Genomic DNA, 26,073 nt, shown 5'->3' on the forward strand with positions numbered 1-26,073 from the left:
GTAGTCCCAGCCACTCTGGAAGCTGAGGCAGGAGAATCGCTTGAACCTGGGATGAGGAAGTTGCAGTGGGGCGCAATGGTGCCACTGCACTCCAATCTGGAAGACAGAGCCAGTCTCCACCTAAAAAAATAAAAAGGCGTGCACACATACACACACTGTTAGCTGTGAGTTTCTCCTTGGTGCAATTTTTGCTCAGCTGCACTCTCTGAAATTTTCCTGTTAAGAAACACAATGAATGGATTTTTAAAAACCAAACCTCAGGCGGACGGGAATTTTTACCAATCATTTTGCATGGAAAAATTACCTAATCTTTTCATCTGGTCCCGAGGGAAGTGCCTCTGCTTCCCTTTTCTCTGTGCTTCAAGTGCTCAGGAGCCCGATCCAGCAGAAGGGCGGTGCACCATCACTCAGTCACAGATCTAGTTACAATTCGTTTGCCATATGTCCTCATCTGGGCACTGAGTAGGTCTCAACCCACAGATGGAGCACACCCTTACCCAGTCAGCCAAGCAGCTGCAGCAGACAGGATGTGCTGAGGCAGCAGGGAGGGCCAGGGGAATCAGGCTGACGGCAGGGCAGCAGCTCCAGGTGGCTCAGTACTAGGCAGAGCTGCTGCTCTCCAGGGACAGGGGAAGGCCAGCGGCTGGAAGATCAGCAGGAACTGCCTGGCTGCCTCCCAGACAGGACAGTAGAAGGTCTCCAGGCTCTAGGAGGCCATGGACATGCTTAGGGATGCAGCTCTGTAACCGCCCAACAGGTTCACCTTGCCAGCTGCCTAGACAGAACTGATTTATCAAGACAGGAGAATTGCAACGGAGAAAGAGTAATCCATGCAGAGTCAGCTGTGCAGGAAATCTTATTATTGTTCAAATCGCTCTCCCCTAGCATTTGTGGATCAGAATTTAATAAGGATAATTGGCTGGTAAGGGCTCTCCTCATGTCCACATATGTATTTGACTAACAGTTTTCTGAAAATGATTCAATCAGAAAAGCCTGTTTTAGTCAGAGAGCAGTATTCAGCAGTGTTATATCTGGAGGAGTGAATGCTTTTTCGGGGGAGAACAATAAAAAAGGAAAATCATGGGCAAAAGAGTAGAAAAGTGAGTTGTCTGCCACAGAGAGTGGAAGGAATCAGCCCAATTAAGGTTAAGGGCTCTCGGAGGGCTGTCCAGGACCGGAACTGAAATTGATAGGGCTCCGATGCGGCTATCAACACCAGAGCTCTTGTCTCACATTGAATTAGATAAAGCAACAGGACACAGGTAGAGTTATAAGGAGCAGAGAGTTTAACAGGCAAGAAACAAGGAAGAAGGAAGAAGCTCCCCTGTACAGAGACAGAGGGAGGGGAACTCCAAACCCAAGAGATGGAACCCAGGTGGGGAGGAAACAAGCCAGGTATATGCAGAGGCTGGAGGAGGAGGTGTCTGATTTGCAGAGGGCACAGTGGATTGGTTTGACCAGGCATGTCATTCACTTAGCTCATGGAAAAGCCATGGGCTACTCTAGTCTTTTACTGTGCAAATAAACGATGCCATGATGTTCTATGCACATGGGGATATGTGGGGGTGGCCATGTTGCCAGGAACATGCAGGGCAAGGGCAAGAGGGCACAGGAATCTCCATGTTTGGGTGGACTCAGTTTCTAATGGCCTGCATTTGCATATCAAATGTTGCCAGCCAAGCTCTAAGAGCCCAAGCTCTAAAAGCCCGGGCTTTCCTTCTAGATAAGAAACTTTACTGGAGCAGGTTTAAAAAAAATGAAAACTGCTCTCTATTTGCCTAAAATAATTTCATAATAACTCCCACCACAAAATCAGCAAGGGGACCTGAGAAATGACAAAAGAAGTCTAGGAGTCTCAGAATAGGATAGGTTACTCCTAGTACAGAGCAAACAGTGTGGAGTCTGCTGTCTTGCTAGCTGGCACATACACTGGCACAGACATGAGTCAAGGAATTGAATGCAAAAACAAACAAAACAACAACAAAAACACTTCAGGCGCTGTTAATGCGCTTACAAATTGGTAAAAATGGTCGATCTTACTGTATTGTGTTCTCTCCACAGTTACAGAAAAAAGAAAAGTCGGAGGCCGGACTTGGTGTCTCACGCCTGTAATCCCAGCACCTTTGAAAGCAGACTGTGGTGGTTCACGAAGTCAGGAGTCTGACATCACTTGGCCAGCACAGTGAAACCCCGTCTATACTAAACATACAAAAAAAAAAAAAAAAAAAAAAAAATAGCTGGGCCTGGTGGTAGGCACCTGTAATCCCAGCGACTCAGGAGGCTGAGGCAGGAGAATGGCTTTAACCCAGGAGGTGGAGGTTGCACTGAGTTGAGATCGCGCCATTGCATGCCAGCGGGGCGACAGTGCCAAACTCCGTTTCAAAAAAAAAAAAAAGGGGGGGGGGGAAATCCGGAAAGCGGTGGCAGGTGCCTGTGGTCTCAACACTGTGGGAGGCTGAGGTGGGAGGAACACTCAAGCCCTGGGAAGTCGAGGCTGCCGAGAGCTGAGATGGCGCCCCTGCCCTCCAGCCGAGGCGACAGAGCCAGACCCTGCCTCATTCAAAAACACAATAAAAGAAAGAAAGAAAGGGAAAGGAAAAAGAAAAGAAACACCCGGAAAAGAACACAAGGAAATTTTTGGAGGTGATGCAGATGTTTATTACCTCAATTGTGATGGTGGTACTGTGGGTTTACGCCTATGTCCAAACTCGTCAAATGGTACACATTAAGTCCAGCTTCATTTGGCTGATTGTGTTTTACATGGCCTCAATAAAGCTGTAACACCACACACACGCGCGGTACAACTTACATAGCCGAGTTCACCTTTCTAAAAGAGAATTTTGTGGAGTTTAGGGACACGCACAGAGTTGTGCAACCATCACCACAAGTTAATCCAAAACAAATTATTGATCTTACAATTCACGTCCCGTAAAACCTATTCTTTCAAAGTTTACGATACAGACGATTTAAATACGTTCTCAAACTTGTGAAATTGGCCCCAATTCTGAAAGAATTATTTGTTTCTCAAATCATGATTTTACAATACAACGTGTCACAGTCACAAGGAATCACATAGGTTATTTCTTCTTATTGTTTTTTTTTTTAAGGCTCCTAAATCGTGCTCCTTCAGAGCTTCTGTTAAATATTTTTAAAGTTGTCGAAAGGTAATTTTTAGAGTGTAAACTGCGTCCTCACAGCTCAGCCGACCTGAGGGGAGGAAGCACAACAAAATGTCCGGTGGCACAACTGACACTTGTGAATTGGTATCAGAAACTGAAAATGCTAAGAAATTCAGTTCTAATTGTGACTTCTACAACTGTAGAATAGGAAAAGGTTACTTACTAGAGTCGGAAACCGGAACCGAAATTCTCACTCATTTGACTTCCCGCGGATTACGACCACAGAGTACGGTTGCACCGGAAAAGAAGAGGTTCTTTTCCGTCGCAGGATTTTGCCATGGTAAGACGTGTGCGCCCTACCTCAGGGCCTACCGGCCTCCATCTTTTGAAGAAGGACCTTTCCACGTTCGCGATCTTTCACTTTTCGGGTGCCCCTACTTGGCGGATGGGAATGCTGCTTGTGCTGCTTTCAGGAAACCCGATTTGGAGAGCGGAGGTCTGAGAAGAGTGCGGCTGGGGGTTCCGAGCTGGCTCTTGTGCTCGGACTGAGGGCCGGGGGTGCTGCTGGCACGTGAGTCTTAGAGACAAGCTGCCTCGGCTAACCTTGCAAGCCCACCCTTGATTACACAGGCCAGCACTAGCTTTTTACCCATGTTAGCTTATATCCATACGTTAAAGCAATCTCAGATTCGCTTGGAGAGCATTGTGGACGCTCTCTTGAAAGACGCCAGGGAGACTCGTGAGATTTTCAAAGGTCTGAGAGTTTTGCGGGGTTTGTTCTGGGATCTGGCAGGAAGTAATATTTGCTCAAAACTGGGCGTGAAATAGGCTGGACTATCCTTTCTCCTCGGATCAGGTATTACTCGTTAGCAGTTCTTACAGCTGAAGATGAGGACATTTTACTGTCAAATGAGACGAATTTCTCTGAAAAAGTTTGGTGTCCTTTTCAGGCCCGGGGCCCCAAGAAGCACTTGAAGCGTGTTGCAGCGCCGAAGCATTGGATGCTCGACAAACTAACGGGTGTATTTGTGAGTATAACTATATTTGATTTTTAGTCAGGAATGCATGCTGGTTACCTGTGACTTGCTATTTCGTGGGAATACTGTTTGCTTATTTATTATGTGGGATTTTCGTTGGTGAAGACTTGGCGCTCAAGGAACTTATCCTTACTCCCTTCTGAAAAGGACCCTGAGAAAAAAGTTATGACATCTTGTTTGGAAACTGCGGGTCGAACAGCTCTCCGCCCTCAACTTTGAGCACTGTTGTGATCCATAATGTCGCTGAGAACCTGGGCGTGCCATCTTTTAGTAACTATTGAAAGCCTGATACATACCAGGTGGTGTTATGTGGGCCCACCCTTGTACAAAATGGTTGGACAACAAAATCTATCCCTCTCTCTTGCTGAATCTTATATCCTGCTGAGAGGAGAGGGAAGTTACAGTATGTTCACAGGTGCTGAGGGCTGGGAGAAAAATAATAGGGCCGTGGGAAGGATGAATGGGGCTTTGAGCGACTGCAGTTTTAAAGAGTGTAAAATGATGAAGCCTCTTCCAGGAGATCAGAAAGACTTAAAGTAATGAACTATGGGAGATGTTTGGGATTCTTCTTTTATTTATTTTTATTTTTTGAGACAGTCTTGCTTGTCTCCAGGCTGGAGTGCAGTGGCGTGATCTCAGCTCATTGCAGCCTCTCCCTCTGGGTTCAAGCGATTCTCCTGCCTCAGCCTCCCCAGTAGCTGGGATTACAGGCATGAGCTACCACACCAAGCTAAATTCTGTATTTTAGTAGAGACCAGGTTTCACCATGTTGGCCAGGATGGTCTCAATTTCCTGACGTTGTGATCCACCGGCTGTGGCCACTCCCGAAGTGCTGAGATTACAGCACTTTGCTGTTATCCACAAAATGTCCTTGTTAGCCACAGCGCTCATCATAGGGGTTAATATTTTCAAAAGAGCTGTTAGGCTGGTGTGTTGTGATTTATTCAAATTGTGTCATACCACAAAACCATTTCTTAGAGCTGGCGCTCTCAAATAGATACAGGATTAAAAATGCCAACAACAACAACAACAAAACACCAGGATATCAAGTCCTGGTGGTCTCCTTTGCTCTTTGAACTTCCCAATTTAGTGGGCACTCCCAGAGCCCAGAGCTGAGGGGGTTAATGAACCTGCCGAATTCCACATAACAAAGGAGTTCAGTTACAGTGCACTGAGTCCCCATTAGTATCCGAATACATTTAACTTGAAGTTACCCTTTGTTTCAGAGGGTGGAGTAGCTGTTTTTTACGTTGAGCCCAAGATACAGGTTTAACAGTAAAGGCTACAGGAGCCCATGAAACAAGGGCAGGAAATTGTGTGAGAAATGCAGGAGTCTCTTGAACTCAACCTTGAAGACCTGGCAGGATGAGGACACATTCCCAGAGGCAAAGAAGGCAAACCTCTGAGAAGAGGCAGACTAGGCAGTTTCCACATTGTTGGTGTGGTGACAATGGAAGAGAGTGGTTGAAGCCATAAGAAAGTTTTGGGTCTTCTGAGATAGAAAGGGAGCCCGTGTGAAGAAGAAGACGGAAGCGAGATGATTAAGATACCAAAAGTTTTTTGGGCAGGAATAAACATGGGGCATCCAAGAGAAAATATGCAGCCCTCAGGGTCCACATCCACATAGTAGGCACTTGGTAACTAACTTGATAGATTACATAGCCTCTTCTTGGGACAGGTGGAACTCTGAACACTGAGTAGCAGAAACTTGTGTTCCTCATGCTGGTATTTTCAGAGAGAAAATTGGCTGTGTGTTGCCTGGGGACCTGGATTTGCAGCCTTTCCCTGTCTGTTTCTGCTTCCAGGTCTTACCTCTGCTACTGCCCCCTAGTATCTGACCCCCCCTTGGTGGGCCACTGTTCCCTCTGTTGTTGAGAGGATAAGCAAGGCACTTTTTTTTTTTGGAGACAGTTTCAGTCTTGTTTCCCAGGTTGGAATGCAATGGCACAATCTTGGCTCACTGCAACATCCACCTCCTGGGTTCAAGCGATTCTCCTGCCTCAGCCTCCCAAGTAGCTGGGTTTACAGGCATGTACCACTATGCCCAGCAAAGTTTTGTATTTTTAGTGAAGACAGGGTTTCTCCACATAGGTTAGACTGGCTGTAACTCCCGACCTCAGGTGATCCACTCACCTCGGCCTTCCAAAGTGCTAGGATTACAGTGTTGAGCTGCTGTGCTTGGCCAAGGCACTCTTATAAAGAAGACTTGCTGGGAACTTAGTCCTCGGTATTGTGGGCTCCCCTCTTTTCCCCTTAGTGTTGATGAAAGTGTGTGGTTAATGATTGTGAGTCCATTTAAAAAGGGATAAAGCTAAAGAGGGAGCTGTAGAAGCAGCTTTAAGAACAGTCTCCATTAGGAAGGATTCCTGTGTGCTCTGAGCCTAAGAGATAATTGAGGAGTGGAGTTCAAAACAGTACAACCCCAGAACTTGAGACCTTTCTATGTACTGGTAGCAAATAGTCAAAAGTTGTTATAACACTAAAACTGCAAAAGTATAGGTCTAACAGCATCGGCAGGGCTTGTGTGGGACTTTGAGGCCTGGAATGGTGAGAAAGTAGTAGAATATGTCTTTGTAGGTTGTGGGTAAAGTGTAAGCTCTACCCGAGATACATGGGATGTAGTGTTGTATTCAAGGAAAGTTTAAGGAGGCAGTACCAGTGGTGGTGGTGCTTGGGGCAGGGCAAAATGGGGAGATGGTTGTGAGCCTGGATTTGTGAAAGGAAGGGGCACAAAATGGGACTTCCATAGTTGGGGGTGTGATCTTCCTAACAAGGCATACCTCTCTAAATCGATGAAATAATTGCCTTCTTTTATTCCTCTTTCTCAACAAGTTCAACTAATGCTGAACTAAGGCAAATCATCTACTCAATCTGATTACATAAGGGGTGGATCTTGAGAGATCAGCTTGCCTGCCATTGTCTTCTACAGGCACCTCGTCCGTCGACAGGTCCCCACAAGCTGAGGGAATGTCTTCCCCTGATCGTCTTCCTCAGGAATAGACTTAAGTATGCGTTGACTGGAGATGAGGTAAAGAAGATATGTATGCAACGCTTCATCAAAATTGATGGCAAGGTTCGAGTGGATGTCACATACCCTGCTGGATTCATGGGTAAGGAAAGAGCTCTTTGTTTTGACGAAGGAACAGGTTGAGAGAAATGCAAGGTGTGGGACTTACATGTTGCCAACGGTAAACAAAACCTGACTCTGAACTTTGATTTGTACACGATTTACTGCTGGTCATTTCAGAAGGAGAATGAAGGATAGGGACAGAGTGGCAAGGCTCAAGTGAAAAGCTGGAAAGGGGTTGGTAATGTAAATGGGATGAGACCAGCAGTGGCTGCTAGCTGGCAGTTATCAAATTTAGGTTCCTGACTGAAGAGCTGTCCTCAGGTGTTGACTGAAAAAAACCAGTAAATTCTTTTGGCAGCCTTGAGTTTTCTCAGGCAGGCACTTTGACAGAGATTGGGCTCATCTTGAGCTTCTAGAAGCCATGTTAGTGTTCAGATCTTCATAGGCCACGGTTGAAGCCCAGCCAAGAAGAGGGCTCAGAGGAGTCTGGCTAATGACTGGTCAAGGAGAGAATCTTTGTCGGTGAACAGGGTTTTGGCCCTGTCTTTCCACTTTCTCTGTTGATGACTTAACCATGCCAGATCTCCACCGATGCATTTGCAGCTTGCTAGGAGAGGAGAGTGGAGAAGGGAGAAAAGGGTCACACTCATTTAGAGTAAAAGTGTGCTGAGAGGGATGGTAGGGAAAAGGCACTGGGGAATTCTGACCTAGTGGTTTGTTCACTCTTTCTTTCCATGGCGACAGGCTCAATACCCTTTTTTTTTTTTTTTTTTTTGAGATGGAGTCTTGCTCTGTCACCGGGCTGGAGCACAATGGCTCACCACAGTCTCCACCTCCTGGGTTCAAGCGATTCTACTGTCTCAGCCTCCTGGGTAGCTAGGACTACAGGCACACGGCACCATGGCCAGCTAATTCTTGCAGTTTTAATAGAGACAGGGTTTCACCATGCTGGCCACGATGGTCTCTATCCCTTGACCTTGTGATCTGCTCACGTCAGCCTCGCAAAGTACTGGGATTACAGACTTGAGCCACTGCACCCAGCCGGTCAATACTTTGTAACACTTTTTTAGCCTAGTATTTTCCGGAAAGCTGGGAGATGTTTGGTTTATCAGGTGGTGTGGAAGCTACAGAGGTGAGAGGCATTCCAGACCAGACTTTGCAGGATCCAGCTGCTGAATTAGAAAAGACAGACCTTCTTTTCCTACTTTCCTTCCTTCTTTGCTTTTTTTGTTTTTTTACTGCATTTTGTATTTTGCTTTTTTGCTCAAAACCCCAGGTCCCAAGCAAGGCAAGACTCCTGATAAGGGAAGTCATAGAGTCATGGCAAGGCTTGCCAAGCCATTGACTGGGCAACCTGCAGAGCCTTGAGCCTTGCCTGCTTAAATGTGAGGACTGCTCATTCATTTGGTTTCCTAGTGTGTCTGGGTATGCTTATGTGTGTTTTCTCTGCATCCTGAGTGCATTAACCCAGAACACAGTCGCAAGCAGCCATTACACAACATAGAAAGCAGTAGAGTAGCCATATATATAGACACTTCCTTTTATTGGATGTAATTTGTTGGGACAGGACTGGGGCTGGTTGGTTTCGTTCAAGCACCCACATCAAGCACTGGGGGATTCCCCAGGCTCCTAAAATGTTCTCACGTTCAGCCTGGCATGGAGTGCTCTTGCTGTGTAGGCCAAAGAAACTTTACATTAATAACGTTCCTTATGCTTGTTTGTGATCAGATGTCATCAGCATCGAGAAGACAGGTGAACATTTCCGCCTGGTCTATGACACCAAGGGCCGTTTTGCTGTTCATCGTATCACAGCGGAAGAGGCAAAGGTATGTGAGCTTTTAAGTGAGCTTTATAATTTCCATACAGATAGGTCTGTTGCTAAGGTTGTCAGACAGCATTTAGAACATATTCTGGGAATAATTGCTGTCTCTGCTTGTCTGTCTGGTTGTTTAATTCGGGCACGTAGGTTTGCCAGCCGTGTTACAAGACGATGGATTTTCCACACGAGGCTGTTTTAGAAGCAGGGTACAGAGTAAGCAGTTCTCTGAGGAAGGTCTGGTATTGGAACCAGGAAGGCCTGGGTGAGAATCTGAACGCTGTCATTGATTAATGATGTAACCATGGGCAACAGTATGTAGAACCTTTTTTAAGCCTTCATTTTCTCTGAAATGATGATAATATGCTGTTTTGCCAGGTTTCTGTGACTATGTTAGTAGTAGTGGTGCCTCACACTTAATAGACATAGGAGATTGTTGACTTCCTGATGTCTGCCTCAATCCTAAAACTACCCCCTCTCCAAATGTAATGGCCAAAGTCAGTATCACTGGGGAAACTTTCCTTTCTGTGTGGACAGCACCTGCCTTTTTTCTGTGTAGGGAACACTTCTTTGGAAACCAGGATCACCCCTCAGTCATCCGTTCCTCTTTTCCCTGGATTTAAGGTCATGGGGTGACTTCTTCCTTATTTCTCACATAACACAAATCACCTGCACAGTGACCAAATGCCATCTAACTGTGAGACACATTCTACAGATGAATCTCAGTGTTTTATTGGACATTGTTTCCACTTCGTTTAACCAGCTTGCCTTTTTCTCAGTTGTTTCTTTGGGGGTAACACATTGGAGTCCCTATAAGAATTCACGAATATTTTCATGTCTGGGTAGTTTTTTAATTGGTCAGTTGTTTGGTTATTTTTAACTTCTTTGGTAGTGTCCCTTGATGCAGTGTCCCTTCTGTTTTGTGGATTGTTCCCACAAGGAGGTGCTTTGTTTTAGGTGATAGGAACTAGGTCTAGCATCCTGAAGTGTGTTCAGTTGCCCAGGCTGTTGGGTTCTGTTGTGCCCAAAAGCTAGAAAGCACGGGGAAATCTCAAATCTGATGACTGGTTTCTGCTTTTGTAAGGAATTTGGATCTCAAGAGACAATACAGATTGGTAGCCCCGGTGATTTTTTTTGTTTTGTTCTGTTTTGTTTTGTTTTGTTTTTGGTGATGGAATCTGCCTGTGTCACCCTGACTGGAGTGCAGTGGTGCCTTCTCTGCTCGCTGCAACCTCCGCCTCCTGGGTTCAAGCTAATCTTCTGCCTCAGCATCCCAAGTAGCTAGGACTACAGGCATGTGCCACCCCTCCTAGCAAATTTTTGTATTTTTAGTAGACGTGGGGTTTCACCATATTGGCCAAGCTGGTCTTGAACTCCTGACTTTGTAATCTGCCTGCCTCAGCTTTCCAAAGTGCTAGGATTACAGGCATGAACCACCACACCCAACCGTTGGTGTGAATTTTTAAATGGGGAGAGATAGAGTAGGAGAAGGAGATATTGGAGTGTTGTTAATACCTAGTACTGGCTCTACTACATTGGCCAGCCACCATGTAAAAAGGTTGTGCCCAGGTGAGTATCACATAGTGGCCACAAGTGCCAAATGGCTATTCTGGGTTAGGGTAAGGACCTTATCTTTGTGCAAGAGATCAGAGATTTGGGGAAGTTTTGGTTGAGCTTATTTCTTTGCTGGTTGTTTCTTAGGACAGCTGGAAAGGGAGCATTCCCTATCACACCCCACCCAGCAGCCACAGGTTAAAGGGCACAGTGACTTTTAGAGTGGAGAATGATGGGTTTCTTGGATTTCAGTGAGTCAGGGACACACAATGGAGCCTTTTTATACAGGCTATTAGTCCTCCAGGTAGCACAGGTTAGTGGAGAAACAGAATATCCAAACAGCCCTCCACTCTCGAAAATAAAACTAGAAAAGGGGTATTTTGTGGGTCTTGAGAAAGCAGCCTGATGGATTTCAGACATAATTTTTCCCTTTAACAACTTGGTATTAGTTGAAGATCACAGAAATGGAAGTCATTGGATTTACGAATGGGCAATAAGGTGGATCTTGGTTTTTTTTGTTTTCTATGATTGCTACTACAGTGGATGGGAGAAAAGGAAAGATTTTGGGTGAGCCTGTGATGATCCTGCACATGAATAATGGGAACTAAGGCAGTGCCTGTTCCCATTGCGAGTCGGGGTAAAAGACACAAGTATCACCTGGGACATGGCAAAGAAGACAAAGGGTTTAGAGTATGCATCCCCTATTGTGGTAGAGGGGAAGAACATGTGTGACAGGGTGACTGAGTATTTCCTGGTAGGGTAAGGAGATGGTAGCTGCAGATCTTGATGAAATACATGGATGCTTGAGAGAGTTGTGGAAGGACAGTACGTTAATGCTTTGGGTTCTGCTTGCGTTGGAACTTGCAAGTTGATGATGAGACAGAAAGAAGTAGGTGCTGACTGAAATAGAGGACTGAAACACTGCTCAAGTATGAGTTAGAATAGAAGCTGTTGAATAGGTGGCACAGAATCCTCTTTGACATTGGGCAGCTTGTATTCAATGATGAATGTGCATGGGGAGAGGGAGATTTCATATTGCAGAGAGTTTATGAACAGGATCTAGGTGGTGTAAGTTCTGTTTCTTGGAAAGTAGAAAACACTGGTTAAAGAAATCAAAAAGAGAATGTCAGAGAGTAACCAACCAGAGATGTGTTTGTGGATTGTCATTCTTGAACATTGAGAAGACTGAACCTCATAAAGGTGGCAGTTATTCCCAAAGTACAAGATAGAGGGCGGTAACTAGAAAAAGGTAACTTTGTTAAGAGGGAGTTTCTTTTAAGATAAGGGGCAATGCTTGCCCTTTTTTTTTTAGACCATTGGAATCTGGTGCAAAAGGAGGTGGTTGAGATCAAGATGATGAGTGTGGAGACTAGTGGTTTTTTGTTGGGCAAGGAAAAAAAACTGGTGGAGAGAATAGGCAGTCGAATTTTAAGGTTCAGAAAAGATGGAACCTGGGCAGTTAACATTTGTTTGTTTCTAAAGGAGGCCAGGTGGGAAAGATTTCCGACTGGTTTGTGTGGGTGTTCTACAAAAGGCAGTGGAAACTTGGAAGCAAAGAGTTCTTTAATCTGCGGTTCGAGAAGGACAGAGTAGAATGCTTTCAGTGAAGCCTCATATTTGACATTTCATTTTGGAGAATGACACGGGCCCTCACCTTGCAGTCAAGGTTGTATGGAAAGGGTGTTGATGGGGCAGGCATGTTGTAATAGGTGGTGATGTGATTACAAATCATCGCTCATCAAGATTGCTGAAGAGACAGGCGGCAGAGTTGAGGTTTTCTTTTGGTAGAGTGCTGTACATTAGCCACACACGAAGTCGTTTTCTCCACATTTCTTTTAAAAACAGTAACTAAATTTTAAAAATTGAGTAGCTTTTTATATTCAAGTGGTTTTTGGGTTACTTGGATGAATTATACATGGTGAATTTTGAGATATTAGTGCACCTGTCACCCTAGTAGTGTACATTATACCTAATATATACTTATTTTTATTCTTGGTCCCCTCCCAAGTCTCCAAAGCCCATTGTATCATTCTGTATGCCTTTGCATACTCATAGCATAGCTCCCAATTACAATCGAGAACATAAGAGTTTTGATTTTTTATACTGCTGTATTACTTCACGTGGAATAATGGCTTCCAGCTCCATTCAAGTTGCTTCAAAAGACATTTTGTTCATTATGAGGTGGGGTGAGAAGATGATGGGGGAGTCACATCTTCAAAATCTGAAGACCGTCTTTTCAGTTGTGGGGCAAAGGAAAAGTGATTGATTTTCTGCAGATGTTGAGGCTACCCCTATGCTAAGAGGTTTACTCATCTGGAAGTTCCCCTCATGAAACGTCCAGCGTTACCCTTAGTGAAGCTCTAGTTTCCTGGCGGGATGGGCCTCTACTAAGCAAGAGGACCCAAGATCTAAATCCTGAACTGTTTTGGCCACATGAAGGTTTGGTGCACAGATAGTAAAGTTGTTTGTAGTGAATATGAAGAAAGCCTGCCATGGTGTTGGCTTTTGCTGGATCACTTTTCTTAATAAAAGTGATCAGAAGTTTTTAGCCTGTCTTGGGCCTGGTTTTGAAAGTACTGCAAACCTGGTCACTCAGCTCTGCATAAAGGTTAGACAGAATTGTTACCTGTTAATATGCTAACATGCTTACAGGCATTTTACTCAGTTGTGGATAGTTAATGAGTGTCATTTGTGTGGCAGTCAAGTTACCTGTGGATACTTCAAGAACTGACATGCATCATGAAGCTTGGATTAATGGTTCCAGAGTGAACCTCAAAGGATGGAGGAAGGCCACTTGGAACTGGTGGCACCTTTAAAGGGAGAGGCCGTGCCTTTTTCAGAGGGTGTTTCATGCCTGCATTTAAAGACAAAGGACCTTTGGGCCCAAGGTTTCAAGTTTGATGCCATGGTGGTGCTATTGCTGTCATGCAGAAAGTTTTGGTTAGTGAGAGAATCTGTGAAAGATACAGAAGAAGAAAGTGTTTCTACTTTTGTTTTTGCTGTCTCTCTCCTGACTGTCACCTATACCTGCTAACTATTATGACTATCTTAGCACTGTTGTCATCTCAGCTGAGACAGTACACTGCACAGGATGTATGTGACAAGTGGAAGGCAGCAGGTAGACTTTGAGGTGTGAATAGGCCTTCTGTGAGTTCACAGCTATAGAACTTGCTTGGACCTGTCTTACCTGGGATATTTGGAACTAATGAGCCAGGGTGGAAGGGCAACAGAATTAGTTTTCACTGGAAACATTTTAGAATCCCCAAGTAGGTTCAGGATGTCACATACAAAAAAATGTGCAGGACAGTTGGGTGACAAGGATGCATTCAGCAGGCCATGATGCAAAGACTTGCCTCATGAAGTTGGGAGGGCACTTTTTATTCTGAATAGGGAGCAGTGATTATAATACATGTATCAGTAATAGGGATCTTGGTAACTGCGTAGAACCATTTGAGAGCTAGAGCATGGCATTTCAGAGTTCTTTTCTCATGTTATCAAGGACAGGTTTCTTAAATCTAGCATGGAGTACAGCTGGAGAGATTGAGACTGTCCACTAGGAGCCCTAGGTTTTGTATACTGCCTTAGTAAGTGGTCACTGGACTGGCACTGTGAAAGATAGGGATTGCAAAAGCAGAATAAAGGACGAAGGCATACTGTTGATTGGAGAGTAACTTTTAAAGGCAGATTGCAAGTTGTCCTTCTCCTAAATGGGGATGGAAGAGTGAAGTCAACAGAGACAGATTGTTTTCAAGTCTGACCTCACTGGTTGCAGAATATAGGCTGTGGAGTGATGTTCTGTTTTTTATGATTTTGTCCCAAGGCCTTTGGAGGTAAAAGGGGAAAATGTGTTTTCTCTGCTTGCTTTCTCCTCAGTTTTTTTAAATATAGTTCTCAGTTATTTACTCCTCAGTAAATAACTCCTCAGTTATTTACTCCTCAGTAAATAACTCCTCAGTTATTTACCCTAGGCTTGAACAAGCCTGGTTTCTTGACCAGCTGCTCTGGTGCTTATGAACTGTAGCTTGGTAGATTTCCATTTAGGAGTAGAAGGCAAAGAGAAGAGTGGGCTTTGATTATCATATTGTACCCCATCCACATGTATTCATGCGAAGCTGGCAGGTTAGTAACCCTTGTATGCCATTTATTGTCTGAGGCGATTCTGCTTGGCTGCTCAATGAACCTCAAAAAGACCTCCTTCAGCACCCTGGTCACTCTGTCTGTGTCCATATTCTCCTTCTGCCTCATCACGCTTAAGTATCTTTTGCCTACTGTGGCACCATAGCTTGATGTTGTTGTATTCTGGTATGTAATTCTATCTGCTGAATTTGGTTGTATGTTGGATTTGGATCTTTTTTCCTTTATGGGGGCATTTATGTGTGGTTGGAAGGAGTGTGCCAAGTTTTATTCAGTGTCTTGATGACAACACCTCCTGACCCTACCTCTGCATGCTTAACCTTCAATACACATGTTTATGAATGCAAAGTACTTAAAACATCCCTGGTTGGTGAATCCATTCCCATGGTCACCTTGGTTTGCAGTATGTTTGCTTTGCTCCCCTGCCACCATTCACTCCCTCCACGTCCCATCCAAACTTGTCACACAGGCCCTAAACTTTCAAAGGACTCTTGCCCTGCTTTGCCTTACTATGACTGGCAGTAGAACAAAAGTTTTACATACTGGGGCCTTTTTGTATGTATGCAGGCAAGTTTCTGATGTCTTGTCCTTTAGGGTCAAACAGAAATCTGTACCCAAAGGTATTCCTGAAGTTAATTTGGGGGTGGTACTGGCAGGGCAACAGGAAAGAAGGATTTGGTTTTCATTTTGAAAGAAAAGAGCTCCATCTGCTTAATTGTCCTTTGGACTACTTCTGACATTCTTTAAGAGTTTTAGTTGGTATGTTTTCACACAGTGTCTGGGGGTTTCTTCAATTTCTGCATTTGTGTGGGACCTCTCTTTTATCTAAGGTTTTCAGTTGGTTGGTCCAGTAGGCAGCTCTGATTGGGGAGCCAGGCAGCTTTCGTTTCTGTGCTTAACTCCTTGACCAAGAAAGCTGAAAATGATCTTGGGTTTGTATTTGTAGTGGGGGTAAATGTGAGCTGGTGTTGGTAAACAAACTGAACACTCACTAAAGAGAGTGCCTGGAGGGTTGTGTCAACTGTGAACTTTTGAGATGGAGAGAGGAGAGTGCTCTCATTAGACTGACTGCCTAGGAGCCAGGCCTTAACACATATAAGTGGGCTTGGATATGCCTGGCTGGTGAATTCCCTTACCTTAACTGGTAGAATTAATATGACCTAAGTTCCACATGTGGAGTGTCATCACTTTCTTGGACTGTTGCATTATATTAAATGGCCTCACATCTCCATAGTGCTTTAATAGTGTTGGATCTGTAGTAGCAGCAGAAGTAATATTAGCTGGCATTAACTGCTTTGCTAGGTCCTTTATGTTCTTTCATCTCATAAATGTATTACATGTAGGAGTATGCAATAATTATTCCCATCTTGTCCTCTGAAGCTTAAGGATACAGTATTTGAACTTGGGGCCTTTTTATAGGAGTGAGAGCCCAAGCTCTTGCTACTTTATTTCTTTATTTGCCATGTCTCTTTCCACACCTCCTAGGCAGGTCAAAAGCAATGATAGAGACAAACTGGCAAATCTAGTTAGTCCTGAGAGCTCAAAGATGAGGGAGAGAGTGAAATATCTGTAGAGGAAATGCAGGAGCTGATAAAAAAAAAAAAAAAAAAAAAAAAAAAGGTAGTGGCTCCTGGAGTCATTTATTGTGCACTTTTTGGAGGGTTTCTCTCATCTTTTCATGGGGGGTTTTTGTCACCTGGCACTCTACTTGTCCTTGTTATTTACATATTTACCCAAAACTTGCCCTGAGAAGCTTTTTCTCCCAGCAAAGCTAAAAGAAAATCACTTTTTTACTTTGGAACAGTGACACTCTGGGGGGGGGGGCTGTGTTAACTAGGATGGACATTAACAGCCACAAATGGGTTATGTTCATTTGAGATTACAAAGTATACCATTTGAAGCTTCTGAAGATTGCTTCTGGAACATAATGGGGCTTGGCTAACTGTTGGGCTGACACACATAGTTGGTATGAGATATTTTGAACAGCTTCTACTGGTAGATGTCATTTGAGCAGTACCAGAGCAATAAGTTTTAACAAGGAACTAAGGCCCATAGATAATGGGATGTACCACTGAAAAATCAGATGAGGAAGAGGAGCATTGTGTATGGAAGGCACCTGGTTGGCTGAGAAAGCTGTTTTTATCTAACCTGGTCATAAAAGCATCATGTTTTTAGCAGTAGGAGAGTTAACTTTGTTGCTAGGGCACTAGCCACCTCTCCAGAGTAGCAAGATGAGAGTTCTCTCAGGAAAAACATCCTTGAGGAGAAAATGATAGACCAGTCAGTTGATTCTGTGTTACTGCTCAGGTGTACAGGCAACAGGCTTGTAGCCTCTGATAAAGGACCAGAAGTTAGTTCAGCTACCAGAGCCCCCAGAGGATTCTGAAACAGATTCCCCCTTGGCGAGGTTTCCCGGATGTCTAAATTACTAAATCATTATGGCAGACCATCAGCTCTGTGAGTGGCTAATACAATTTTCCCAAGAGCACTCCTTCTCTAACTAAAGAAATGCTGAAAATTGGTGGGATAATAATGGTTGGGTGACTGCTTTGGGCTGACTTTTTGTGTTTACCTCTTAAATTGGTTTTTCCTTGTTATGTGTATAGTACAAGTTGTGCAAAGTGAGGAAGATTACTGTGGGGACAAAGGGAATTCCACACCTGGTGACTCATGATGCTCGAACCATTCGCTACCCAGATCCTGTCATCAAAGTGAATGATACTGTCCGGATTGATTTAGGGAGTGGCAAGATAACCAGCTTTATCAAATTTGACACAGGTAAGTTGTTTTTTGTTGCTGTTGTTTGTTTGTTTTCCTTGTCTTCTCGGCCACTTTCCTTGCCTTTTCTTTTCCTATCTTTTCTTTCTATTTTATTCTGTTTTATCTGTACCAGTATCTTGATTGGAGAGAAACAGAACACATTTAGCTCTCCCTAAGAGAGAGTATGTTGCCTCATGGTCTCTTGGGTTTGCAGTGGATTCTTGATGCTGAGTAGTGGTGTGATGTCCCTTTGGGCTACATCCAACAGCCCAGCCTCTTTCAAGAATGTAAACCATAGCTATGTAAACTGTGTGTCCATTTGGTTTGTCATGAGAGGGGAACTTTGTTTTAAATGTGATAAATTTTATGTGTGTTCCTTGAGGTGAAGGGCTGAAGTTGTCCGGATGACCTTCAACTAGTGATAAGGAAAAGATGTGTCTGCAGATTTGTTTCACCTTCCTACACCCCAGGCTCTGACTCCTGACAGGTTTACACCCAAGTGCTTGCTAGTATCTGATGTGCTAATGAAGTAAAATATTTTGCCCAGCGTGTTTAACAGAAATTTCTAGAAATGCAGAAACACTGAAAGAACAGGATAGGGACAACAAACAGTAGCAACTCCTGCCTACCTTTAATGATTTTATACTTTGTTCTGTTGCTTATGTGCACTTCCATAGTCCCTACTTGGACCCTGATTTAAGACCCAGCCAAAGTCCTCAGTTGGCTTGCTGTTGAAAGAGCCCAAGCTGGCTCTTTTGAATTCAGTACTCCACACGCTGGGGCTGATTGTTGTTTGACCACTATGACCTTGTGCCTGTGCTGCCTGCACTCCTGGTATTTACTGTTCAGCTGGAAATTTTAGGTAAGGATGTTGGGCTGTGAAAGTTGAGAGGCCTTCTCATTAGGGGAAAACATTGAGAGAGGGGATATGAAACTGGATGTTTCATGCTTATGACGCCTAAACATGTTGATTTCAGTGTGTCCACAAAAGACATAACTAGATATCATGCATCTCCCAGTAGTGGCAGTGCACCGTACCGTTGAGGAAGTATTCTTGTCAAAGAATCAAGACAAACTTGGATAAAGGGAGAAAAGAAAGCGTGTATATATTGGAAGATGCCTAAGATACCTAGCAATCATTTGCAGAGTTACTTCCCTTTTTGAGAGGCTTACCAAAATATTTCAGGTTCAAACAATTTGGTAGTGGCCATTTATTTCTAAGTGATTCAGCGCGGGACTACATGGGTAAAGATGAATCAGCGCTGGCCATGATTTTTCAAATGTTTTGAAACTGGAGAGTGGATAGGTAGGAGCGTATTATGCTTGTGTCAACTTTTGCATACCTTTGAAAATAATTTTTAAAATGGACATGGACTTTCTATCTCCAATTAAGTGAAATATTTGCCGTTTGTTTTTTAAATGAAATTCCCTGTTAAAATTCAACAGATTTTTTCTCCCCTACCTAACTTTATTTGAAATATATAGATCTTTGTTTTACACAAAACTTTTGGCATTTATTAGTTTGCTTATTTATTACTTATTAAGTTTACTCCTAGGAGTTTACATAAAATAATTTCACAGAGCCAATATTCCTGGTAAGAAGAAACCAACTGAATAAGGGCAAAGGTTTCTTTGTAGTTCTTGGTTTGTTTGGTTTAAAATGCCTAAATAATTTTTAATTGTGGTTAAAAAAAAAAAGATAGTCATGAATTTACCATCGTAATTATTTTTAACTGTACAGTCCATTAGTGTTAACTACATTTACATTGTTGTGTGGCAGATTTTCAGAATGCCTTCATCTTGTAAAACTGGAACTCTGCCTATTAAACAACTCTGCCACTTCCTCCTCCCCACAGCCCGTAACAACCACCATCCCACTCTTTGCTTCTGTGAATTGACTTCGAGTTTGTTTTAATAAGTGGAAATCATAGTGATTGTCTTTTTTCGATTAGTTTACTTTGCACTGCATAGTGTCCTCAAGGTTCATCATCCGTGTTGTGGCATGTGACAGTATTTCCTTCCTCTTTCTGAGGCAGAATAATACTCAATTGTGTGTATACCGCATTATCTTTATCCATTCCTCTGGATGGGCATTTTGGTTACCACCACCTCTTGACTATTGTTGAGTAATGTTGCTGCAGACACAGCTGTGCAGGTAACTCTCCCAGATCCTGTTGGATGTTTTTATGTATACACTCAGAAATGGGATTGCTGGATCATATGTGGAAATTTTATAATTTTTGAGTAATTTTTGTGCTTTTCATAGCAGCCCCACTGTTTTACATTCTCATCAACTGTGCACAAGAGTTTCAGTTTCTCCATATTCCTGCCCAAACTTTACTGTTGTTTGCTTTTTGTATATTTTCTTTTTATTTCTCTCTTGACAACCCTGATAGGCATTGAAATCATATCTCATTAGTTGTTGTTGTTTTAAATTTGGATTTCTGTGATGAGTTGAGATGTTGAATATCTTTTTGTGTGCTTGTATGTCTTCAGAGAAAGGTGTCAGTCAAGTCCTTTGCCCAGTATTTAGTCAGGTTGTTTCTTGGTACTATTGCTTTGTGGGAGTTCTTTAGATGTTATCAGATTTAATATTTGCGGATATTTTCTTCCATTCCTTAGGTTGTCTTTTCACCCTTACTGGTTGTTTCCTTTGATTGGCAGGCATTTTTCAGTTTGTCTATTTTTGCTTTTGGTGTCATACCCAAGAAATCATGTCTCTAATTTCAAGAAGCTTGTGGTCCTCTGTTTTTGGCTGTGGATCTTTACAGTTTGAGGCCTTATGTTTAATCCATTTAATGCTGAATTTTTGTATGGTGTAAGGTAAAGTCTTCCCCATGTTATTCTTTTATATGGAGACCTAGTTTTACCACCACCATTTGTTGAAGCAACTATCCTTTCTCCATTGAGAGTTCTGGGCACCCTTGTTAAAGATCATTTGGCCATATACCCTTAGGTTTATTTCTGGACTCTGTTTTCCTCCTTCTGTTGTTTTTTATGCTAATACCACACTGTTGGATTACTGTCATTTTGTATTGTGTGTCAAATCAGAAAGTGTGAGTTATCCAACTTCGTGTCTTCCTTCCTTCCTCCCTCCCTCCCTTCTTTCCCTGCCTCCCTCCTTCTCTTTCTTCCCTTCCCCCTTTCTGCCTTTCCTCCCTTCCTTTATTCCTTTCTTTCTTCTTTTTTGACACACAGTATTGCTGTGTCTCCCAGGCTGGAGTGCAGTGGCACAATCGAGGCTCACCGCAACCTCTGCCTCCTGGGTTCAAGCTGTTCTCCTGACTCAGCTTCCCAAGTAGCTCAGAATACAGGCGCCAGCCACTATGCCTGGCTAATTTTTGTATTTTCAATAGAGATGAGGTTTCAACATGTTGGCCAGGCTGGTCTCAAACTCCTGACCTCAGGTGATCTGCCCATCTTGGCCCCCAGAGTGCTGGGATTACAGTCATGGACCACCATGCCTGGCCTATCTTTATTTTTCAAAATTGTTTTGGCTATCTCTGGTGGTCAGAGGGTTGAGGGTGTGTGTCCCTTGAGATTCCATGTGAATTTTACAGCTGATTTTTTTTTTTTTTGGTCAAAAAGAAGAAAAAATTGCTATTGGTATTTTGATGGGGATTGCAATGAAACTATCTGTAGGTTGCTTTGAGTTATATGGACATTTGCAGTTTTCATTGTATAGCTATCCCTTAGTACCCATTGGGACCTGGTTCTTCTTTCCACTTGGGGTGTCTTTTATTTATAAACTTTTTCTTGCCTAATAGCCCTGGGCAGGACTTCTGGTACTGTGTTGAACAGAGGTAGTGATAGAGTGGGCATCCTTGCCATGTTCCTAATCCTAAAGGAAAGGCTTTCATTCCTTCACCCATGTGTATACTGTTAGTTGTGGACTTTTTATATTATATATGACCTTTATTATGTTTTGGCCACATCCTCCTGTTCCTAATTTGTTGAGTGTTTTTATTAATGAAGGATGTTGAATCATGCCGAATGCAGTTTCTGCATCAGTGGAGATGACTGCCTGGTTTTTGTCGTTCATTCTGTTAAGGTAACATTGATTTTGTATCTTTCATTATTCTTTGCATTCCAGGAGTAAATCATCGTTGATTGTGGTGTATAATCCTTTTAATGTGCTGTCAAATTTGATTTGCCAGCATTTTGGTCAGGATTTTTGCATTGTACTTACTAGAGATAGTGGCATGTAGTTTTCATTCCTAGTGATGTCCTTGTCTGTGTTTCATATCTGGGTAATTCTGGCCTCACAGAATGAGCTTCAAAGTGTTCCCTCCTCTCCAGCCTTTTCCAGAGGATTGGTAGTAATTATTCTTTTAATGTTCTTACGTCCTGGGCTTTTATTTCTTGCGAACTTTGTTGTTACTGATTCAAATTTCAGGTCTAGTTAGATCTGTTAATTTTTTTTTTATTATAATTATTATTTCTTCACAAGTCAGTCTTGGTTCATTTTATGTTTTTAGGAATTTTTCAATTTTTTCTCGGTTCTTCATTTTGTTGTTGTATACTTGTTCATAGTATTCTTATGGTGCTTTTATTTCTATGGCGTTGGTTATATCTCCTCTTTCATTTCTGATTTTAATTTTTTTGAATCTTCTTTTTCTTAATCTGGCTTAAGTTTTGTCAGAATTTTTGTTTCGTTTTGTTTTGTTTTTAGAGATAGGGTCTCACTCTGTTATCCAGGCTGGAGTGCAGTTGTTCGATCACTAGTTATGGTAGCCTCAACTTCCCTAGGCTTAGATGATTCTCCCTGCCTCTGTCCCGAGTAGCCGGGACTATAGGCACACACCCACCACACCTGGCTAATTTTTGTATTATTATCATAGAAATGGGGTTTTGCCATGTTGTTTACGCTGGTCTAGTGATCAACCTGCTTCTGCCTTCCAAAGTACTGGCATTACAGGTAGGAGTTACCACACCCAGCCTAGGTTTTGTCCCTTTTGTTAATTTCTTTTTTCAAAAAATCAACCCTTAGCTTTTTTTCTGTTTTTTTTTTTTTTCTCTTATTTCTGCTCCAATCTTTATTTAATTTCCTTCCTTCTGCTTACCTTGGATTTATTCTGCTCTTCTTCTAGTTTCTTGTGATTTAGTTAGGTTTTAATTTGAGGTCTTTTGTAACATAAATATTTTTGAGCTGTCTTGTCTTGTGTGACAGTTTTTGACTTAGTCTATTTTGTCTGAACCAAATTTGGTCAGCTCTGCTTTCTTTTGGTTACCATTTGCCTGGAACATCAGCTTTAGTCTTACACTTTCAGCCTATGTGTGTCATTAAATCTAAAACTAGTCTTTTTTAGTAGCATATTGTTGTACTTTGATTGGTTGGTTGGATTTATTCATTTAGCTAGTCTGTGTCCTTAGATTAGGGTGGGGAGTTAATCTGTTTACAGTCAATAACTACTGTTAAGGAAAGCATCAGTATAGCTCTGTTGCTATTTTCGGTATGTTCTGTAGATATTTTGTCCCTTTTTTTTCTCCCTTATTACCTGCCTTTTGTGTTTTGCTGCTTTCTTTTTTCGTATTGACAAAAAATAAAAGAATACTTTGAATCCTTTCTAATTTTATTGTATGTGTCCTTCATTGGTTATTTTCTTTGTGGTTACCAAGGGAATTATATAAATTATCTTAAATTGAAAACAGTCTGTTTTCAGCTGTTAAGCTGTATGTCCATATCCCCTCAGACCAACTTTGTTATTGATGCCACACATTGATGTTTTTCTATTGTGTACCCATTTACATTGGTTTATGGTTGTTTTTATGCTTTCGTGTTTTAAATATTATACCAGACTTAAAAGTGATTTATATACCATTATGATCCAGGATTCTCTGTTTTTCTGTATGTTTACCTTTACTAGAGATCTTTATATTTTCATACTGTTTTGTGTCTAATGTCCTTTTGTTGCCACTTCAAGGATTCCCTTTAGCATTTCTTCTAGGGCAAGCCTAGTGGCTTTTGTTTATCTGGGAAGGTCTTATTTTCTTTAATTTTGAAGGACACTTTTGCTGGATTGGTATTCTTGTGAGGACTGAACTCTGATTTTTGTCTTGCCTAAATTCCTGTCTAAGGGGACTGGGGAATCATGCCCTACAAATGGGCATGACTTATCATCAGATGGGTTTTATTTAACCCTATATATCATGACTTAATTTCCATCGTGACACTGGCATAACATTTTGAGACAATGGAGAAAGTTAAAAAATTTTACCTCAAATCATGTTTCTTTGCCATATTTTGAAATGGCCTTACAAAGCTGTTCTTGTGAGGGGAAAATCTGCAGTAAAGAGTCTCCTTTAGCTAGATCTTTTTTCTTCTAAATCCTTCCAGACCTAAAGAGATGAACTAAAATCTGTATCGGAAACATTTTTCATGTCTGTCTCCAAGGGCAGCCATTATAAGACTCCTTCAGCTTTGATCTCCACCATCTTTTATCTTAACTAAAATATTCCCTTTCTGTCAATCCCAGGTCTTTAGGCAAACTCATCTTAGGCAAACCAGTTGTCAACCAGAGAATGCTGAAGTTCACCAGTAGCCTGGACCACCCCCTAGGACCACCCCGCTTTGAGTTGTCCTGCCTTTTGGACCAAACCAGTGTATTTCTTAAATGTGTTTGATGTCTCATGCCCTTCTAAAATGTATAAAACCAAGCTGTGTCCCGACCACCTTGGGCACGTATACTCAGGACCTCCTAAAAGCTGTCTCATGGACCATGATCACACATATTTGGCTCAGAATAAATCTCTTCAAATATTTTACAGAGTTAAATTCTTTTCATTGACACTTGGGTGACAATTTGTTCCTTTGCACACTTTGAGTATGTCATCCCACTGTCTTCTGGATGGCAGAGTTATCAGAGATTATCAGAAAACTGCTTATCTAGTAGGAGTTATCTTGCACATGATGAGTCACTTTTTACCTGCTGCTTCCCAGATTCTTTCTCCGTGACTCTGGGCAGTTTGATTATATTGTCTCTTGATGTGTGTCTCTTTGGGCTTATCCTAGTTGGAGTTCAGCTTCTTGAATTTGTATGTCCATCTTCTTTGTTCTTTCTTACAACTGGGGAGTTTGGGCCTTTTTCTTTATTTTTTTGAGACGGAGTCTTGCTCTGTCACCCAGGCTGGAGTTCAGTGGCGCGATCTCAGCTCACTTCAAATTCCGCCTCCCGGGTTCATGCCATTCTTCTGCTTCAGCCTCCTGAGTAGCTGGGACTACAGGCGCCCACCACCATGCCTGGCGAATTTTTTGTCTTTTTAGTAGAGACAGTGTTTCACCATGTTAGCCAGGATGGTCTCGATCTCCTGACCTTGTGATCCGCCCACTTAGCCTCCCAAAGTGCTGGGATTACAGGCGTGTGCCACCACGCCTGGGCCATTATGTTTTTTCTGGTAGTCCTTCTGCCCTTCCCCCTCTTTCTACCAAATCACCTTCTCATATTCTGTTTCTGTCTCTGGTTCTTCTATGACTCCTGTAATTTGTGTATTGTTCCTCTTGATGGTGTCTCATACTCCCTTCTTTAGGCCCACCTTTCTTTGTTATTTTTTTTTTCCTTTTTGCTCCTCTAGCTTGTTAACTTCAATAGCCTGTCTTCAGGTTTGCAAACTTGTTTGGAACCTGTGAATTTTTCAATTCATTTTAATGGTTTTCAGCTCTAGTTTGATTATTTGTTGTGGGTTTCCTTCACTTTTTTGGTAACTCTCATGTTTATGTGTTGTTTTTCTGATTTTGTTTGCCTGTCTGTGCTCGCTTAGTTTGATGTGCATCTTTAAGATGGTTAGTTTGAATTCCTTGTGGGTAACTCATAGATCATCATTTGTCTAGGCTCATTTTTCTAGAGAAACACAGCCACCTCCTCCAGTCTCTACCAGGTGTCTTCATACAGGAACGATGACTTTCATCAGTCAACCAGGCCAGAGGTTCTGGAGATCTCTCAGCTCAGGATTTGTGTGTGCACTTTCCTAGCTGTACTTCTCTGAAGCCCCTAACTTCTTTCATTCCCTGATGATTGTCTGTGGTAGTACAGCCTGTCTGGTGCTGTAACAACTGTCCTGACCTCCCAAAACTCACAGGTCTGTGTTTTTTTTGTTGTTGTTGTTGTTTTTGAGACAGTCTTCCTTTGTCACCCAAGCTGGAGTGTAGTGGCATGATCTCAACTGCAACCTCCACCTTTTGGGTTCAAGCATTCTCCTGCCTCAGACTCCTTAGTAGCTGGAATTCCAGGCATGTACCAACATGCCTAGCTAGTTTTTTCTATTTTTAGTAGAGACAGGGTTTCACCATATTGACCAGGCTGGTCTCTAACTCCTGGCCTTAAGTGATCTGTCCACCACAGCCTCCCAAAGTGCTAGGATTATAGGCCCAAGCCACCACACCCTACCTGCATGCCTTGTCTTCTTTCTCTGAGTCTCTCGAGCCTGGGTGTCCAAACTACCTTCCTTGTCAGTGCTAACTTACATAAGACAGAAAGCAGTTTTTCAGGTGGCTTTTGATCCCTTGAAAGGCCAGAACGTCCATCCATCGTTGACATTTCTCTTTCCTTCCTGTGGGAGAAGCCAGGATTTTGGATTTTTTTCTCA

At 42.6% G+C, this 26,073-nt stretch overlaps 1 protein-coding gene across 6 annotated transcripts in view; it reads left to right on the forward strand.

The window, feature by feature from the left end:
• Window positions 1-3,401: 3,401 nt before the first annotated feature.
• The window catches only part of LOC141409550 (small ribosomal subunit protein eS4, Y), a 124,350-nt gene continuing 101,678 nt past the window's right edge, over window positions 3,402-26,073 (forward strand). The window contains exons 1-5 of one of the 6 annotated variants that reach the window (XM_074030616.1): window positions 3,402-3,459; window positions 4,070-4,147; window positions 7,086-7,266; window positions 8,955-9,052; window positions 17,337-17,508. In XM_074030616.1, the coding sequence (XP_073886717.1) occupies window positions 3,457-3,459; window positions 4,070-4,147; window positions 7,086-7,266; window positions 8,955-9,052; window positions 17,337-17,508 (532 nt within the window). In that variant the 5' untranslated portion in view covers window positions 3,402-3,456. Of the gene's footprint in view, window positions 3,976-4,052; window positions 4,148-7,085; window positions 7,267-8,954; window positions 9,053-17,336; window positions 17,509-26,073 lie in introns of all 6 variants that reach the window. The other 5 variants (XM_074030620.1, XM_074030617.1, XM_074030614.1 and 2 more) reach the window with 5 other exon arrangements.

Source organism: Macaca fascicularis, chromosome Y (genome assembly GCF_037993035.2).
Source record: "Macaca fascicularis isolate 582-1 chromosome Y, T2T-MFA8v1.1".
In the NCBI taxonomy this organism is placed as follows: Eukaryota; Metazoa; Chordata; class Mammalia; order Primates; family Cercopithecidae; genus Macaca; species Macaca fascicularis.